At 52.3% G+C, this 13,777-nt stretch overlaps 5 protein-coding genes across 5 annotated transcripts; 4 read left to right on the forward strand and 1 right to left on the reverse strand.

Moving 5' to 3' along the window:
- Positions 1-1,328: 1,328 nt before the first annotated feature.
- GLOTRDRAFT_124089 (uncharacterized protein) lies at positions 1,329-2,617 on the forward strand (the record flags this gene model as incomplete). Its single annotated transcript, XM_007862577.1, has 6 exons — positions 1,329-1,586; positions 1,646-1,841; positions 1,898-1,998; positions 2,058-2,356; positions 2,412-2,516; positions 2,569-2,617. 6 exons carry the CDS (start codon positions 1,329-1,331, stop codon positions 2,615-2,617), a joined length of 1,008 nt encoding a protein of 335 aa, XP_007860768.1.
- Positions 2,618-2,814: 197 nt separating this feature from the next.
- GLOTRDRAFT_124090 (uncharacterized protein) lies at positions 2,815-5,416 on the reverse strand (the record flags this gene model as incomplete). Its single annotated transcript, XM_007863401.1, has 9 exons — positions 2,815-3,249; positions 3,308-3,622; positions 3,683-3,857; positions 3,906-4,224; positions 4,281-4,448; positions 4,508-4,727; positions 4,787-5,000; positions 5,073-5,338; positions 5,393-5,416. The coding sequence occupies 9 exons, from the start codon at positions 5,414-5,416 to the stop codon at positions 2,815-2,817; spliced, it is 2,136 nt and encodes a 711-aa protein (XP_007861592.1).
- A 241-nt stretch (positions 5,417-5,657) lies between these two features.
- Positions 5,658-6,534, forward strand: GLOTRDRAFT_108906 (uncharacterized protein). The gene is made up of 4 exons (XM_007862578.1): positions 5,658-5,942; positions 6,008-6,061; positions 6,121-6,446; positions 6,506-6,534. The coding sequence occupies exon 3, from the start codon at positions 6,132-6,134 to the stop codon at positions 6,369-6,371; it is 240 nt and encodes a 79-aa protein (XP_007860769.1). The 5' UTR covers positions 5,658-5,942; positions 6,008-6,061; positions 6,121-6,131; the 3' UTR covers positions 6,372-6,446; positions 6,506-6,534.
- An 852-nt stretch (positions 6,535-7,386) lies between these two features.
- Positions 7,387-11,884, forward strand: GLOTRDRAFT_52392 (uncharacterized protein; the record flags this gene model as incomplete). The annotated part of the gene is made up of 12 exons (XM_007862156.1): positions 7,387-7,626; positions 7,684-7,754; positions 7,804-8,565; positions 8,641-8,845; positions 8,920-9,270; positions 9,316-9,445; positions 9,509-10,000; positions 10,060-10,230; positions 10,282-10,605; positions 10,657-10,794; positions 10,850-11,305; positions 11,359-11,884. The coding sequence occupies 12 exons, from the start codon at positions 7,390-7,392 to the stop codon at positions 11,652-11,654; spliced, it is 3,633 nt and encodes a 1,210-aa protein (XP_007860347.1). The 3' UTR covers positions 11,655-11,884.
- A 1,616-nt stretch (positions 11,885-13,500) lies between these two features.
- Positions 13,501-13,650, forward strand: GLOTRDRAFT_28077 (uncharacterized protein; the record flags this gene model as incomplete). The annotated part of the gene is made up of 1 exon (XM_007861949.1): positions 13,501-13,650. A coding segment is annotated over one exon (150 nt), but the record flags the coding sequence as incomplete, so codon positions are not given.
- Positions 13,651-13,777: the final 127 nt, after the last annotated feature.

Here is a 13,777-nt window from a genome sequence, read left to right on the forward strand (position 1 = left end):
TTCTGCTCGTTTCTCCAGGTACCTCCTCTCACCTGACCATGGATGAACAGTAGTATATATGCTACAAAACAACGAGTCAACGACAAACACTGCCCGTGTACATAGTAGGTTTGCTCTGTATGCGGAAAGGGTGTGCTAAAGTTCTTGACTATTAATATTCCTATCACAGTTTGACCACTGTTGGACTGCTAGGAGAGAACCCTTTACCTGAGCATCGTAGACACGGCAGACGAAGAGAGCCACCATAGCGCGCGCTCGCGCCGAGTTGCTCGCGAAGTGTTATTGTAATGTGGTGTGGCGCGACGCGCCCTGTCGTGTGGCACAATGCACGCAACTACGCAGTCATATGGCTCAAATCACTGTATTTTGTAGCATGTTTTGTGACAGATAAGAGGAGTAAATAGATATGATTGAGTCTAGAGCCTTTTCGAGCTTGATCCAAGGCATCTACAGCACTGTAACAACTTACAGCTGGCCCTTGGTCTTTGTGGGTCCCTCAGCCACCGTGAGTAGAATTTGTACATTGTGGTCGCGGACTTCTGCCCTAGTGAAGAATTGCTCACTTTGCTCACAATTACTAGAGTGTTCTTTTTCTCTGAGTTCAATTTTTCTGATAGTTGTGTTATACTCATTGCTCTGAACTCTTTGTGCTTCGAGATGCCTGAAGGCTATTGATCTGAAGCACTGTGTGGACATATGAGGTCTTAGGAACATATTGGCCGAGCCTCCTGCAGTCCAAAAATCTTCATCATAAATTACACCTAGAAGACAGGCACCATAAAATCAGTTGCAAGTGCTATTTGAGAAGTATACAGAATCATTGCATACTTTACTCTCACTGCTTGGGGCTGTTTGTCCGAGTCTCTTCAACATCTTCCCATTGACATCATAGGTCTCAGAGGATGACAGGGGGGCCTTCAAGGCCACTCAAAGAAAGCTGTCCAGCAGATAACAAGTACATTACCTGCCTGTTTTGGCAAGTCTTGAAGCCAATCAGCAGAAATAGACCGCAATTTCACGCTGTTGCCAGGGCCGGGGCATTATCCACACCACCAGGCCTCAGAAGTAGTTCAGACAATTCCGTATGATTTGAAAAGCACTGCATATGGAAGGCGGCAAGCACGTAGAGTCACAGTGTGTGCCACAAACAACTGCACCGTGGGAAGACCGATTTCCCGTAGCTCTCAACGCAGTGGTTGCCACAGTCACATCTATTTTTAGGGGGTGACGTATCGCTGGGCCGATGCCGAATGCTCTCGAAAGCATTCCGGCACATCTTGAAGCGACTTGAGCCTGGAGGACTTTCTGCTTGCTCTCGTTTCTCTACCATGTTTCGTGCTAGTCTGTTGTCCGTCTCGCGCCCGCTTGTGCGCTCGACTTTAACACATCCTGCACCATCGCCGGGGACATTCGGCGTGCGCTCCTTTAGCAACGTCAGCACGAATGTCCTCCAGACACTGTCGAAACGATCGTCGGCGTTCGCTCCTTCTTTCCGCCAGACATGTCGAACGTTCATAACGGACTCGGCCCCTGTGGTCGCTCGACCAGCTCAACAAGACGCATGGAAGCGTTTCGCTATCAGTGCTGTAAGTCTTGTTGGTACGACTCCTGCTCAGACTCGAGGGTTCACCTGCCTACTCTGTAGGGCGCGATTGCGGGCACCATCGTGGTTGTCAACGGGTTCTTCAATCGTGACACTCGCGATGCCTTGTCCGAAGTAGAGCGGAGCTATTTAAATGACAGCTTCAAGTACACGGGTGGCGGCTTGGTTTTGACAGCTCTTGCAGCCCGATCAATGTTTAGGTCCGGTATGGCTTTCAGAATCATGTCAGCGAATCCTTGTGAGTCATGCCTGTTTTCCTCCGATGTCCGGTCAGTATTCTGACGTTATCTCCAGGGCTGGTTCTGGGTGTCAGCTTGGTCGGCAGTATCGGGACCATGATGGGCACCATATACACACCGCCTTCTCAGCCAGTCCTCAAGCATGCAATGTGGCTCGTAAGTACTCTATCTTATCGCAGCCTCATATCCAAGAATCGGGACTCACCCTGCCGCAGGGTTTCAACGCTTTCCAAGCTGCGACCCTTAGCCCCCTGTTCTTCCTCAGCCCAGCCATCTTATCTCGCGCAGCCCTCTATACTTGCGGCATTGTGGGCAGTCTGAGTTACATCGGTGCAACCGCCACGACGGACAAGTACCTTTATATGGGCGGACCTCTGCTTGCCGGCGTTACTGTCGTTGCTCTGAGCTCACTGGCGCCGATGGCACTCCCTCTCGGAATGCGCGGTCTGGCCATCAGTGAGGCTATCTCCCTGTACGGTGGATTGGCTGTCTTCAGCGGTTTTGTGCTCTTCGAGTGAGTACAGGTTTGTCTATTTCCCCGTTAAGGTGATCCTTACCGTTCCTTCCAGCACGCAAAAGATCTTGAAGAATGCACGGTTGGCTCAACAAGGTGTCGTGCCCCGCGACCCCTTGCGGGAATCTATTAGCCTCGAGTTGGACATGATCAACATCTTGTATGTTTCTTTTGCAAATATTACTGTGGGTCCATGACTGACATACGCGCAGTGTTCGCTTGGTACAGATCCTTACCATGCAGCAGAGCAGGAGGAAGTAGAGGATGAATCAGATTGATTCACTCTCAGATTTGTCATCCCAGTCACTGTATTACGATTTAATATCCAGCTCTTTGTATCTATACGTGAATCGTCGTGCTAATGTTAGCAATTGTAAAAGTCCGCCGTTACAATGGTGGTGAGGTTACGCTTTTCAACTGAGCGCAACATCGCGCCATACAATCCGGGAGTTGTATTGTTATGAGGTTGCCTTCCCCAGGTCCTGTAAGATGTTCACAAATCCTCCTGGATCCAGGATCTCTGTCCCACCATACGTGACTCTCCTCCCCGTCTTCTTCGCCCACTCCTCGAGATTGCCGTACTCGACGTATCCAGCCCCGCCCACGATGAACACAATACCCTCCTGGAACGCCATCCTCCGTGGTCGCCCGCTACCTCCAGATCCCGGGCCGCCCGCTCCGCTGAAACCAAGGCCCGCGTTAGGATTCCGCGGCGCCCGCGGGTCCAGAAAGATATAGTCGTCGGTCTCTTGGAGGGACTGATTGGAAGCGGCTGAGGAATCCATCAAGGCTTCTGTCAGGCGGGTGACGGGGAGGGCCTTGTTTGCGGGAAGGAAATTCTTTACGCCTGAAATCAGGTTTTCGAGACCACCTTCCTTAAGCCGGTCTGTGAACTATATCGGATCGGGTGTGAGAATAGGCAACTTAGACGGATGATGGATAGCATCTTACCCTGTTTCCGAAGGCACTCAAGCCCTTGAATAATTCGCCACCTTGGCCAGCCCCACCGAGCACTGGAGTGCTGGTACCTGTCACAGTGGACATAGTCATCTTCGATATTTCTCGCGTCCGTCGTACGTATCCGAACGCAGCTACATCGGCGCCTACATCTTTCAACGCTTTCTCCAGTTCAGCGACATCCTCTTTCGAGATGGTGTTATCTGGCGAGGACAGGTAGAAGACGATAGCTAGACGGAGCTTGTCTTCTGGCGTAGGTGACCCTTCGGATTTTGAAGACCTGATGGTCTCAAGAATACTTTGGACTGTCTGAAGACGAAGCCGAGTCTCAGTTCCAGAACCACTGGCAAATGATGTCAGCCAGCTTACCTGCTTGTTGATAGCTTCTTCTGTGCTAAAGAGTTCATCCAGGCCGCGCTTCTTTATATGTTCCAATAGAGCTGTGGCGATATTCATGTGTGTGTCGAGAGTGGCTTTTCTGGCTGTTAGCTCGGGCAAAGCAGTGATAGCCGTCTTCAAATGAGCAGCATTCGAAGACAAATCTCTACCAAAGATGTCAGTACTGGAATGGTAATAGCGTATCTGCACCTACATCTGCGAGATGTCATTCACATCGCTAACTCCAGTGCTCCGCGTCAGTTCTGCGGCGTCCTGCTTGTACTTGTTCAGCTCTGTGTCAATATCTTCGGCTACCTGTGGAAACGGGTTCGCCGCATTCTTCAACCAGAAGAAATCTTTGGAGTCGAGGTCATACGCTTTCTTCGACGAGGTTTGCAGTGGATTCTGAGAGGGCGTCGAAACGACTACCCGGTTCAGTTTCATCTCAAGACAGTCGGACACAAGTGCCTGGTACGTCCATCCGTGCGACACCATTGACACTAGGTCTATGTTGCGGTCCATGATAAGAAGAACTGTATTCCTGAAATCTCAGCCATTGAATGATATGAAGAAGATATCACGGACGAACGTGGTCGCTGCAGGTTAGACAGACCAGTGGAGTCTTGCGCAAACAAAGAATTTGACGCTCCATGAGATCTAGATGCCGAAAGGATAGCGTCCCGGATTTTTGTTTCCAGCTTCTTGGCTACCATCTCAGCTGCGTTGCCTTTCGGTGCTCGTATAATGGGTACTTGGCCTTGTCAGTTGTACTGGTCAGTATGCGCAGAAATGCTCTGAGTTTCTAAGGTTTCGCACCCATAGTCACGACCACGCTGAACAAGCCGCTTGCTATACGCTCAATCTCCTCTTCAATCTGCTGTTCTGACGAAGAGGGAGAATTGAGCACGGCATACGACGAGTGCGGTTTGGACGATTGAGTAGGAACTGAGCTTAACGATGTCTGCGGAGGCGGAGGGGGTAGGAGAGAGAACAATGATGGTGACGGTGCGATAAAGGAGAGATATTGGTCGAGGACCTATGCCGGGAATGGAGAATTAAGTCGTCCGGCGTGCGCTATAGCGACGTGCGACGGACCTGTGATACCAGCTCCCCTGTGTCATCTCGTGCCACGGCTGCTGCCAGCTCTTCCAGTAAACTCCTAGGTATAGGGTCCACGAAATTCAAGTGAAAAGTTTCATAAAGGGACTTCTCTAAGTCCTCCGCTATCCGGCGTATGTTGGCCAGTGTCGGAGAAATGAAGTATATGGCCGGAACATCTGGTAAGGGTGGGCGAAGCGAGTGGAGCTGTCTGCAAGGAAACGCAAGACGCAGGAGCTCAGCTTTGGGTCCGCGGACAGTAACAATTCCAAGGAGAACGTACACATGAAGTGTTACCCCTACATCTCGCAGATCTTGCACACGTAAAACGGTAGCTAACACGTCCTTTGTCTGCTGGTCTAACACAAGGACCTTCCAGACAGGCGGACCCGTAGGTTGGGGTACCTTGAGCGCTGACCCGACGCCAGGCTTAGATGAGCCAGTGCTTATGATGGGGTTGGCTGCTGTCGAGTCCACCGGATTGTTGAGGTTTAAAAGAGTCAATATTGCATTGGTCTGCGCCTGCTGCAAAGTAGGCGGCGGGGTGACCTGTGTCGTTGGTTCAGCAATTGTACTGAATCGCCAAGGAGCGACTGGACACACCTGCTTTAGGCCACTGCTGGCCATAGCAGACTACTTATGTATCAAATTGCTGTCGACGGAACTCCAGTTTTCAATGAAATGAAAAGTCAGGCTGTTTATAACTCAGACAAGCACAAACGACCACGACAACATGTACAGCGTCAGTACGATCCGCCGTACCCGATACAGAGCAGGTAGGTACAGAAACACGTGGCGTGTTTCCGAACTTCTCATGATCAGTTAGGTGCTAACTCGCTCAGCCTAATTTCACGACTCGCTGTGAGGACTGCACTCGGGTGCGCTGTTCTGCGCGAGCACTTGGCAATTGTCTCTGGTCTGCTTTGCTGCGTACCAGCCAAATGTATACCGTTCTCAGCTTCCAGGATCGCGATAGAGCTGCCTGATCGCGTACGTCGCGTCGCAACGACCCATCAAAATCTGTGATTCCGTATACACGGGATGCTTATATTATTGACTGTGGGGAAGACCTTACGCTCCAGTCGGGTTTCTACCACTGCCTCGACAAGAACCTGCTCTAGGGTCGAGCCTTAGTTCCCTTTGTCGTGCGCATGTAAGTGCATAGTCATTCACGCGCACCCCAGCGTTCTCTGATCGTTGCTCTGGATTTATCTGCAGCTTACTGTGTATAGTCTTTTCTAGAGCTTGACATTATCGTCGTCAAGACCTTCCGTGAGCGATATCTGTTGTGGCTTTTACGCGCGCGGAACCATGCCCTGATTCTATCATAGACTCGTTTACCATGGGCTGTATCCCAAGCAAGCAACAGGTCATAGAGACCTCTACCTCCACACTGCCTGAGATGCGTCCCAAGAGCGCTCTATCATTCGGGTCTTTCCGAAACAATAAGGCCAAGACCAGAAAACCGGGCCCTGCGTCGCCAGTCATTTCAGGAGATGCCCCTCCATGGGTAAGAGGACATAGAGTATTCATTCTCAATGAGGAGGAAGCAGGATTTAGGGATGAGAAGATATACTCTTGAGGATCTGTCACGTCACATTTCCCCTGCTTCGTTGTGTGCTCTGTTCGATGTATTCATGGAATGTACGAGCTCGTGGTGCGTAGCACCTACTTCAAATTTGTTCGCCGTTCTCAAGGGCGTGAATCGCTTCCCAGCTTGCTGTATCTGTAATTTGATACCCCATATCTATCAATACGGCTGCTCAGCGCTCATCTCAGTCCTTTGCCCGAACCTCTTGACTGAGACAGTTAAGTATGACGGACATATGGTGCCTTGGAGCGGTCTGATTTAACCAGCCCGGTGTCGCCATGTCAGAGTTCACTCATTCATTACCTTGGCAACATCGCAGCTGATGCACGGTGGGTCGACACAGAGCCGTGTTGCTTTCCATGCTGCCAGGGTGCTTGTCTTCCTCCCGTCTGCGTATCGTTCTGTTTTCTTTGGGCCGTTCACACCTTCGACGTTTCGGAAACACCGGAGAGAGATCGACGGCATCCAAAGGAGAAAGTAAACGGGGGCATATTTGAGTCACGTGGTGCACTAGTATACAGTCTAAATTTGGTAAGTGCCATATTGTTGGGAGTGTGTTGGTTATGACGAAGGGCAGGCTCGGCCTTGCACCGGTGCCGTGTGCATTCCCTCGATTCGAATTCTCTCGATACCCTTGGTCGTTTCTTGGGCTCATCATCTGCAGTGCTCTGCGTTATTCCTTGTTCGCCGTCGCCGCTGACGACGGGCGGTAATGTCGCGCCAGAGATACCCCAGGACGTCCGAGATAACACTGTCAGCCTTCGGCAACCAGGGTCTTTGGCTTACAACCACTGGAGGCTCGACATTCCTCACTACGGGAGGGTCAACGATACCCATCAGCACAGACCCATCCGGCTCAGACTCAGGTCGCTCCGCGTCCTCGTTGCACTCGGATTCAGCCAGTATACCGTCATCGTCTCGGACAGGAACTGGATTCACATCCTCTAGCGTCCTTTACACTCCATCAAGCTCCACGCCCGGCCAGACTTACTCTTCGTCTCATGCCATTATGACCACGTCCTTCACGACATCTACGCCTGTCACAACTATCGCGGATCCTTCAACGACGTTCACGTCTTTCAGCTCATACGTTGCTTCTACGACTATTTTTGACCCAGCCGTCTCTCAGACACCTGTTGTGGCTGCTCAAGCGCAGCCAGTTTGTATTGGAGATGGTCTCGATGCTTTGTCTGCCGGACTTATAGAGACTATTGTCATTCCTAGTGCTATCGGACTTCTCCTATGGGTATGCTGCCCACCTACCTCTCCCCCGCTGTATTCCGTTTACGTTTGATACTTGCAGTTATTATTTGCTATTATTCGACCGCGTTTTCGTGAAATATATGGTCTACGCGAATGGTTTCCGCCTCCAGAGTGAGTTGGACTTCGATCTATGTCTACGCGAGGCTCTGATAGGCCATAGCCTCCGACCGAAACCCCTCGGCGATAAATTATGGACTTTCCTATTTCCTCCTGTCCCCCTTGTACCCGCGGTTCCCAAAGACGTCTCCGATACTGGTAGATCTCCTGTCAAAGACGCCGAACTCTTCCCATCCGATGAACAGCTCAGTCAACGGACCTTGTGGATGGCTTTTCTCGTTGTCCTCGGATGGTCTGTCGTCGGCCTCGCTGGTGCTCTGCCGCTCTATCTTGTATCCACCTCTTGTATGGCGAACTCTGCCCCACATGCGACCTATATTGGCGTATACTCCGTGCTGCAAGATCTGAGCCTGTTGCGGCTTCTTCAATATTATGACAGTCAGGGTTCCTCCATCCGGACCATCCCCACATTTGTCAAGCGGGCTCCAGACGGAAGCAACCAGTTGACCAATGCACGCATACGCATAATCATCCTCACCGTTCTTCTGATCGTCCTAGCTGTTATCCCTGGCGTGTGGAAGATCCTAAAAGAATTCAATCGTATCGTTGCATATCGAGAGCGTTGGCTTAAGGTCCGCTGCGGGGGTATGGATCTTGCCTGGCTGAGCGCCAGACGAGCTCCAGGATTCCGCGGATGGGGGGAACGCCGACTGAAGGAATTTATCGTCAAGTCTGGCCTAAGTTCAAGTCTTGAGACGGAGAACACAGGCAATCGGCGGCGGGTGCGTAATGCCAGCGAACAGCCCCTAACCCCGGTCGAAGAGGAAAGCCTGGAAGTGGATATCCAGGGTTTGTTTTCTATCGGGTGATTATTCCACGTGCTGGTAATGCAGGTTTCATAAATATTGACGAATGCTTTGATTTCGCCTAAACGCCACAGGGATACACGCAACTTAGCTATGCTGATCGAAGAGAGAGATGAAATATTGGAAAACCTTGAGATTGCAGAGACAAAATACATATCGTCGTTCAGACTATCAACTCCTGACCCCTCCATCGCGGACTTAGAACCTACCAAAGAGGAAGGGCCACACGACGGAAAGAAACCCTACATTAGTAGACCCCTTCCTCTAGGTGCGGGTGCCGTGAGTGAATTTCAAATTTCATATAATAAACGTTTTCAACGTTACCTACGACCTTCGACTTTTCACAGGCGCAGCGCAGAAATAGCCGTAGGAATCGTGCACGGAATCCTGCTTATGGTTCTTCTTCCCTGACGCCTACTTCATATGTGGCTCCGTCGCAGTACTACAAGTTAGGCAACCTTCGAGGTGTCAATAGCGATCACGCCAGCGACGCATCCCAAGTGTATCCGAGTCTGTCCGATTCTATAAACCAGCGGGTCGTGGGGAGTCGATTCCAGGAAATCAGCAATCGCAACTCAGGCCTGTATGGGACGTTACCACTGGGGAGTCATGTGAAGCTGAAGTCCGGTGAGTTACGAAGGGTGGATACTACCACCAGCGAGCAGACTATACCGGACCCTTCGAGGTACGGTCCCAATTACGGTGTCGAAGAAGGTTCTACTCTGGGTCGCCAAACGTCCAACACCGAGGCTGATGCCGAAAACACGACCGCCAGTCACTATCGGGGCGGTGGTACTGAAGTGACTGAGGAGTTAGGCGGGATAGATGAGGGGGACGAATGGGTGGACGTGATGCACGAGCCACCTCAAACATTCGAGAGTACCCCTTTCACGTCTCCCGGGTCGACTGCGGCCCAGACACCCCAGGCAGGCGGCCGTGAAGGGCAAGACTACTTCGGTGGATACGCCCCCCTGTCAAGGAGACCACCTCGGTCGATGCAGACTCCACCCGTAGAGCGGCGGGAGACGTTCCCTCTTCGAGCACGGAGTCAAGTTGGCACTGTGGACCAGCCACCGCCTCATCTGCGGCTCCAATCTGGCGGACCGTTTGTCCGCCCTCTTTCAGGGCTCGACCACGAGAGCTTGGGAGCAATCTATGCGGATATCAGTCGGTGGCGCACTCAACTGAAAGCGGTGAACCAAGAGATCGCGGAAGCCCAACGAGACGGTTACAACGACATCGCGGAAGGGGCCAGGATCAAAGGTTGGCTGTTGGTGGGTAGAGGATTAAGGTTTATACCAGGCGCAAAGATCATAGAGGGCCGTGCCAAAGAGGACATCAGGTGGGACGAACTTCAACATGAAATGAGTCATGAAGGCAAGGTCTTCGCTTGGATTGTGCTTGCTGTCACGTCGATCATCCTGGCAGCCGCTCGTCAGTTCCTCCTGCTTGCTCTTCTGGTGATGGGTAGCTCATGACTGTTCCTAACACAGTGACCGCTGTCGCCGGATTGGCCTTAGGCAGCGCTCCTGATTTTGCGCATTACTTCCCCTTCCTTGCGCCGCTCGCTGGACGTAACGATTGGACGGCTGGTCTGGCGCTCTGTCTGGCTCCTGCCGTTGCTGGTTCCTTGTTCATATGCATGGCCCTGACTGTCACAGTTTGTAAGTCCATGAGCGGTTGTACTCGTCGACGTACACTGAGTTCTCTCACAGATGTTGCACAGGCGACCGGGGCGGTGTCCATCTCCGGCCTGGAGATGATAACGTTCAAGACCTGCTTCTATGTTCTAACAGCAGTGGGCGCCATATGGCTGATCACTATTGGAGCCGTCCTCTTTGCCATGAGAGCCTGGAGCATGGATACCGAGCGCACTCGCAGTGTGGCTGACGGCTCGATATACATGAGTTTTCTGGCGTTGATGTTCATTCTGAACGTCGCTATCATCTCTCCTGCTCTTCTCTTATTACAGCCCGGTCGCCTTCTGCGCATTCCCGCTTCTGAGAAACATGCTGTTACCCCTAGACAGCGATTCCGAGGTGAGTATATCGCTGTCCTGTGGCATCGAAACATATTCTAAACCTATGCAGCTGTATATCCAAGCACGTATAACGCTTCATTTGCGACGGGATGCTGTATAATAGGGTTGATTTTCGCGTCAACCTTCTCCCTAATCTTCCCTCTCATTGGACCAGCAGTCGTTATCTTGATCTTCCTCACTCTGATCGGTGAAATCCAATATACCTGAGTGGGATCAGTGGGATACTGACGTCGACCGTTTAGCTCATCGATATCTCGTCGGTTACGTCTATGGGAGGACACGTTCTCAAACCGGGGGTCTCCTACAATTATGGCTCCTGAAGCGTTTCGGCACATTAGTCGCCTTCCAACCTTTCCTAATGGGTCTCATCTTCCTGACCCGAAGGCTGTGGCCCGAGGCTGGCGTACTGCTAGGTGCCGCCATGGTCGTGGTCATGATCGTGGAAGGCTATGCTACGTGGAAGACGAGACAACCCGGCGTCAGCTCCTTAAGTAATGTCACGAGGAACTCTTTGGATACCTTCGGGAGGATGGCGCAATCCCGGCGTCTGGAGCTGGAGGAGGAAAGCCTGAGCTTGGTGAGCTCGTCGAATAGGAATACCAGGATGCGGGGCTCCTTCGCGTCCGTACTAGAGATGATGTCCATGACCCTGGCAGTTGCTCCAGCGCTCACGCGCCAAAAGGGCCCGGTTCCATTGCGTAAGTGATTTTGCCTCGTGTATCTGTCAGTCATTGATACTCATCTCCTCCAGCGACCGAGACAATAGACGACCTCACCGCGACGGAAAGGGCGGCAAGAACACATCCCGATGCCCCGCCGCACCTTCCACCGCTCTCCTTCGCTGATCACGCACAAGAGATGTCTGGCGTCTTGTACGCACCCGAGCTCCTCGCCCCAGAGCCCATCATTTGGCTTCCGAACGATTCGTCTGGGATCGGTCGCTCCGAGGCACGCGACCTCGACAAATACCATCACCTGAAAGTTACGTTAGACGTGACGGCGCAAGAGGATGTGCTCGCCCCCCACCGTTTGTCTGCCTCAAGGTAGTGCGTGATTGTTGGACCTTCGGACACTCTTCGGACGTTTAGAGACGAACACTTTGCCCTAGTGTTTCGCTAATTTTGCTTCGGGTTACCGGGTGGAGGACTGCTACCTAATTTGCTCCACATTTGTATTCTCCCTGGATGCGACACCTTGATATCTTCTGTAGCTTACGCCACTTCGCTGAACAATTGTACTTATGCTGATCATGATACTAATGATGACTGATTACTACTGATGGACATGTGCGCGACAGAGATCCGATGGCGGTGACACTTCCTCTATACCAGTAGGAAAATAGGGTACTGATGCAATACAGACTCTGTTGGAGCGGCTGCCTACCATTTCCGGGCCAACGCTGGACGAGGGTCTCTGCTGCATTGGCTGCTGTGAGTATCATTCGCAGAGCAGTAGATCGCCTATGCATCCGAGGGGGCTGAGATTCTCTCAGCGGCGGCAGTCAGCGGTCTTGTCCCGGGAAACCTAAACACAACTCTGGTAACTTCAATTAATAGCCGCGCCAGACGTTGGGGCGGGACCTGCGACATATCAGGGTGCCTCTGATAGCGGAGCCACCCCGTGCGCTGTAGCACGGAGCGAATTCTAGGAAGATCCGGAGGCAGAAAGCAGACAGTAGTTAAACGAGCAGAGCCATGTAGACTTGCGAGGCATATGCATCGAGATAGAAGGTGCGGGGGCAGTCGCACTCAGCTGGTGGCTGGTAAGTAAAGAAAGTCGCATTGGCATATACTCCGAGACGACTCGGATCTTCTAGACGTTGCCAAAGAGTGATAATTGATGAGAGCGCGGAAGAACGCTGTGCAGTGCTCCCCTTCGGAGTAGAACGTCGCGTAATTGAGCGGTAAATATCCACAACGCATGTCAGGGAAAACGGCGCGATAAGGCAGAGAACCTGCAGGAGATCACATTGCTGCATTCGACTGAAACATTTACGACAATACCGAGTGTTCGCCTTCGAATACGCGAATTACACGCGTACAGCACCCTGCCTCATAGCGTGTGGTCCTTCTCGCGCCCTCCAAGCAGAGGCGAAATAGTGCAGCATCGACGCGTATCGCAGGGCTCGCGTCATAAATGACTGGCTCGCCTACCCCGTTACAAGGGGGAGCACTGGGTGGCGTCGGAACTTGGAAGCCATGCATTGACAGGAGCAGCTGATTTAAAGTTGCCACATCTGAGATCAGATCGGTAATTTACAGATTGACGCAGCTCACTAGAAGCACCCCGAAGAAATGTCTTTTCAGGCATGCTGCAGTTCCTTTTGATAAAGTAGAATCAAGGTAAGAAAAGACACTGCTCCTTAAGCAACGTGAGGGATATTCTGACCAAAGGTGAAGTAAACGTTGCGGAGATGCAAGGATGGGGTCCCTTCGGCGACGGGCGTCTGTAGGCGGCCAGCGCTCTCGCGTGGCAACGGAAGTCTCCATGACGTACTCGGCACCTCCGACGCGATCTGATTGGCTCCAACAGCATATTGTGGCCGAGGAGCCGGGCACACAGAAACGGATTCACTGCTGGAGCTCCGAGGACCAAGCGCACGGTCCTGAACGTCCGATGCCCTAAAATTCGCAACTCACCACCCTCCCCGAGCGCTCCATCCCTGCATTTTTATTCTCCTCGTCCTCAACAGGGCAGCCCGCATACCAATCTCTACCCAGTTGCCCTTGCTCCGAGACGGGCCATCCTCGTGACAGACGCCGTGTCCGTCCGCCATATCTTTAACTGACGCTGCCTCCCGGAGCACCCCATCATGTTTACCATGTCGACACCCTCCTACAATCATCCTTCCAGCATGCTCGCGCACGATGGCCGCAGCACTGGCAAATCTGAGCTCAGTCCACTCGCCCTATACTCACGATCGTTGCACGATTATACCCTCAGGCTGTGGACGGAGTCCAGGAGAGTAGCAGAGGAAAAGGCGCGTCAGAAGGCAACTCGCAGGAAGCAGGTAGTGGAGGAGGAGAACAGGAAGAGGGCGACGGCCGCCGCAGTTATAGCCAGTATGCAATCCAGACGAGATGGGGAGAAGATCGCAGTCTGAACATAGACCGCATGCGCTCACCGTCGAGCGAACGCCGTTGCAACCTCAAGTCGCGGCATCGGCCACT

This window comes from Gloeophyllum trabeum, assembly GCF_000344685.1.
Source record: "Gloeophyllum trabeum ATCC 11539 unplaced genomic scaffold GLOTRscaffold_00001, whole genome shotgun sequence".
Taxonomy (NCBI): domain Eukaryota; kingdom Fungi; phylum Basidiomycota; class Agaricomycetes; order Gloeophyllales; family Gloeophyllaceae; genus Gloeophyllum; species Gloeophyllum trabeum.